General features: G+C 71.8%; 2 protein-coding genes across 2 annotated transcripts; one reads left to right on the top strand and one right to left on the bottom strand.

The window, feature by feature from the left end:
* Window positions 1-679: 679 nt before the first annotated feature.
* Window positions 680-2032, bottom strand: AURANDRAFT_67230 (hypothetical protein; the record flags this gene model as incomplete). The annotated part of the gene is made up of 1 exon (XM_009042713.1): window positions 680-2032. One exon carries the CDS (start codon window positions 2030-2032, stop codon window positions 680-682), a length of 1353 nt encoding a protein of 450 aa, XP_009040961.1.
* A 606-nt stretch (window positions 2033-2638) lies between these two features.
* On the top strand, window positions 2639-4144 carry AURANDRAFT_67231 (hypothetical protein; the record flags this gene model as incomplete). The annotated part of the gene is made up of 1 exon (XM_009042649.1): window positions 2639-4144. The coding sequence occupies one exon, from the start codon at window positions 2639-2641 to the stop codon at window positions 4142-4144; it is 1506 nt and encodes a 501-aa protein (XP_009040897.1).
* Window positions 4145-4365: the final 221 nt, after the last annotated feature.

Genomic DNA, 4365 nt, shown 5'->3' on the forward strand with positions numbered 1-4365 from the left:
AAGCATCGCGCCCAGTCGACGCGTCGATGAATTGGTCGCGGAGCGGACCTGAATTACACGTCTCCGACTACTGCTCGATCAAGCCCTCAATGAAGCTTCAACGTGTGGATTTTGTAGGCCTTCTAGGGGCCCCTAGGCAACGCGCGGTCTGGGCGTCTTTCGCTAAGTCCCCGGGCAGTCTCCGCCAGGTCCTCCGGCGTCTCCGGCGCGTCTCGGAAGTCGCGTCTTGGCCGCGTCTGGGGCGTCTCGGCCGCGTCTGGCGGCGTCTGGCCGGCGTCTGGGCCGGCGTCCCGCGTCTGGGCTGCGTCTCTCGCGCGTCTCTCGCGTCCCGCGGGTCTGGCTTCGGTCCCGGGGTCGTCTTTCGTGGTCGTGGGTTCGGTCCTGGGGTGGTCTCTGGCGTCTTTTTTTTCGCGTCCCGGCCGCGTCCCGCGTCTCCGGCGCGTCTCGGCCGCGTCCCGGGGCGTCTTGGCCGCGTCCTGCCGCGTCCCGGAACTCGCGTCTCCCGCGTCTCGGCCGCGTCTGCAAGACGCAACGTTGCCTAGGGGCCCCTCCTTCTGGTGCGGCCCCACGGCGCGACAACCGGACGCCAGACGGGGAGTCCGACTGGGCTTCGCCTCGACGACAAGTTCGACGACGACGCGCCCGCTCTGTCGGCATGAACGGGTGAGCGGTACAACTTTTACTCGTCCTCCGAGTCGTCGCTGTCCCCCGAGTCGTCGCCGCCGCGGTGGTTCTCGGCGACGACGAGGAGCCCCTCGGCGACGAGGGCCTCGGCGACGCCGACGCGGTCGTCGTCGCCGCCGTCGTGGGGCAGCGACGACACGAGCGCGGGCCGCGCCGGGTGCGTCGCGAGGAGCGCCTCGAGCGCGGGCGCGTCGTCGGCCTCGAACTCGAGGCACGCGACGGGCCGCGCGCGGTGCTGGACCGCGTTCGCGCGCGCGTGGTAGAGCAAGACGCGGCCGTCGGGCGCGAGGCAGAGCCGCGCGTCGCGGCGGTTCGCCGCGTAGACGCGCGACGACGCCGCGACCGGCGGCGCCGCGGCCGCGGGCGTCGGCGGCGGCAGCTTCTCGGCGACGAAGTCGGCCGCGAGGTCGTCGGCGGCGTCGTCGAGGGCCGCGAGGGCGTGCGCGAGGACCTCCTTGAGCTTCGCCGCGGCCTCGCGCGCGAAGTCCGCGCGGCGGCGCCGCTGCGCGCGCGCGCCCCGGGGGATCTCACCGTCGTACGCGACGGCCGCGACCTCGGCGACGCTGCCGTCGTCGTCGTCGTCGTCGTCGTCGCCGTCGTCGTCGTCGTCGTCGTCGTCCGCGGGCTCGTCGTCGTCGTCGCCGTCGTCGCCGGCGTGCGCGACGCCGAGGAAGTGCGCGTAGTCGCGCGGGAGCGCTTTGCGGAGGCCGCAGTCGCCGCGCTGCGCGCTCTCGAGGGCCTTGGGCAGGAGGCGCTCGAGGAGGTCGATCCACGCGTTGGCGCGGTGGGCCGACAGCGTGACGTGGAGGCTCGGCGCGGCGCCCGTGGCCGCGCGGTGCACGAAGCCCCGCGGCAGGTAGAGCACGTCGCCCGGGTCGAGCGTGACCTCGGCGCGCAGGGTCCCGTAGAGGGCGTCGAGGGCCTCGTCGTCGAAGTCCTGGCTGGAGACGCGCGGCAGCTTCAGGTCGTCGGCGTCCGGCGCGAAGATCTGCCACGTCTTGGAGCCCTCGGTCTGGAGCACGAAGACGTCGACGTCGTCCCAGTGCGCCGCGAAGCCCTGGGCCGCGCCGCCGGGCGTCAGGTAGCTGTTGGCGCCCACGGTCGAGCCGAACTCGTCCTCGAGGCAGCGGCAGAGCGCGTGGACGCGCTCGTTGGAGTCCGCGGGGCACCGGAGCCGCACGGTCGCGCCCTCCGTCTCGAACGCGCGTTTCGCCCACGCGGCGTCGACGGGCTCGCCGTCCCGCGTGAGCGTCGTGCGCGCGCCGCGCTCGACGCGCGTGACGTCCGCGTCCCGGCCGCCGACGGCGGCGCCCGTCTCCAGGTACGCGAAGACGTCCGCGGCGCTCATGAGGCCCGAGAGGTAGCCGCCGCCGCGGCCGCGGACGTGGAGCGCCTTCTTCTCAAAGTACTCGCCGTAGAACGTCCGCGCGCCGACGGGCGCGAGCAGCGCGCGCAGCGCGCGCCGCGCGGCCGAGTCGCCGTCCTCGAGGGGCCGCCCGCGCGCGGCGGCCCGGAGCGCGCCGTCTCGCAGGTCCGCGCCGGACGCGTCGACGACGCCGAGCACGGCGCCGTCGGGCGCCTCCGGGTCCGCGGCGCGCCGCTCGGCCCGGGCGGCCTTGGCCTCGAGCTTCGCGCGCTTCTTCTCGCGCTTCGGGTCGAGCGCGCGCGCGTCGCCGGCGCGCACGAGGGGCTGCTGCTGCTGCTTCGCCTTGTTCTTGTGCTTCTTCTTGCGCTTCAGCGCGGCGCGCGACTGGCCGCCGCTCGAGTGCGACGCGTCCATCGCCGATGCGTCGCGAATAAAAACGCTGCGTTGGCGGTCTACGACTGCTGCGGCGCTCGAACCGGCTCACACCTTCGATCGCCGGTTCAGCAAACCCATGTTGACGAGACAAGGTGCCGATACCAAATCATTTGCGTGCCCTTCGATTAGCTGACACTCTGGGCGCGGGCTGCGATGTCGGGCAGCTACGAGCGCCTCGGGGGGGGCTGGTCGACGCGGGAGCGCGTGGTCGCCTGCGTCGGCGTCGTCGCGACGGCGGCGCTCGGCGGCCTCGCGCTGCTGCGGCTGCCCGGCGGCGCCGGCGCGCCGGCGCCGGCCCTCGTCGCGTCGACGGCGGCCATCGACGCGTCGCCGACGAAGGCGAGCCTCCAGTTCCAGCTCTACAAGATCGCGCTGAGCGTGCGCGAGGGCGAGGCCCACGCCGTGCACGACCTCGTCAACGACACCTTCGCGCACGTCGATCCGAATTTCGACCTCGGCTGCGACGGCGTGAAGATCAACGGCTACCTCATGTCCTACGGGCCCCAGGTCCACTGGGTCGAGGCGTCCATACTGTCCAACGACCCCCAGCCCATCAAGTACTGGCAGGACTACTTCGAGGAGCTCAACGGCGACCTGTCCTCATGGAACGCGTTCATGCACAACAAGGTGAGCATGTTCACGTCGAACGTGACCGCGCCGTACCTGCGCATGGTCGAGAACAAGATCCCCCTCATGCTGCGGACGTCCGACGGCTACAGCGGCAAGGCGAGCCCGACGGGCGAGCTCGCCCACGTCCTCTTCCAGGTCGCGGGCCGCATGTACGAGATCGCGGGCCCCGTGACCGCGGAGGTCCGGTCCGCGCTGGGCACGGACGACTGGGCGCCCTGGAGCGACTTCGAGTGCCCGACGGCCCACATGCTCGACTCGAACCTCGACGAGTACGTGACGACCTACGACGGCTACGTCGCGGCGGCGAACACGGCGATGCAGAAGTGGGCGGCGGACAAGGGCTACTACCCGCCCATGCTCAGCGGCGTGTCCGTGTCCGCGGAGCACGGCGCGTCCGAGACGCTCGACGACGACGACCTCGTCGACGACCTCCAGTCCATCGCGGACGTCCACAGCTACGCGGAGCTCGAGACGGACGCGTGCGCGATCACGCGCATCGAGACCGTGTCCGCCAAGGGCTTCCGGTCGCCCGTGCGCTACGTCGCCAACGCGTTGGCCAACGACGCCCTCGCGACGACGGACCCCGCCACCGGCGAGAAGACGGGGCTCACGGTCGAGGACTACAACAGCTACATCTGGAAGACGCACGCGGAGATCGCGGGGTCCTACGACAACTGGGCGGGCTGGGACCACTGGATGGACCAGCACATCGGCCTCAAGTACGTCGGCTCCGACTCCTGCGCCGTGTCCCACCAGCTCAACGCCAACCTGACCGCGCGCGGCGTCGCCGTCGGCCAGCGGACGACGGCCGACTACGGCGCGGAGAAGGCCATCCACTGGTACACGGGCTACGCCGGCTCCATGACCTGGGAGTACTGGGTCACGGGGTGCCCGTCCTACTCCACGGACTCCGAGGCCGACGTCTGCGCCTGCCACGCGTCCAACAACGACAAGATCTTCCTCGAGGAGACGGGCGCGAACTGCACGCGCTTCGGCGAGGACAAGTGGCTCATCCACGACCGCGCCTAGGTTCCCCCCCGCCCTTCCTTTTTAAATAAGCATGTTCGAAACGACTCACCGGAAGCCCGAGTCCGCCTCCATGGCCATCTCCATGAAGGACCCGCGGAGGCCGACGCCCGCCTTCCGCCCGCTCGTCGCCGCGTTGGCCGCGGGCGCGGCCTTGGGCTTCGCTTCCTCCGCCGACGCCTCGAACTGCTCCGGCGCGGCGAGGCCGTCGATCTGGGCGCAGG

The sequence above is a fragment of the Aureococcus anophagefferens genome (assembly GCF_000186865.1).
Source record: "Aureococcus anophagefferens unplaced genomic scaffold AURANscaffold_35, whole genome shotgun sequence".
NCBI lineage: Eukaryota > Pelagophyceae > Pelagomonadales > Pelagomonadaceae > Aureococcus > Aureococcus anophagefferens.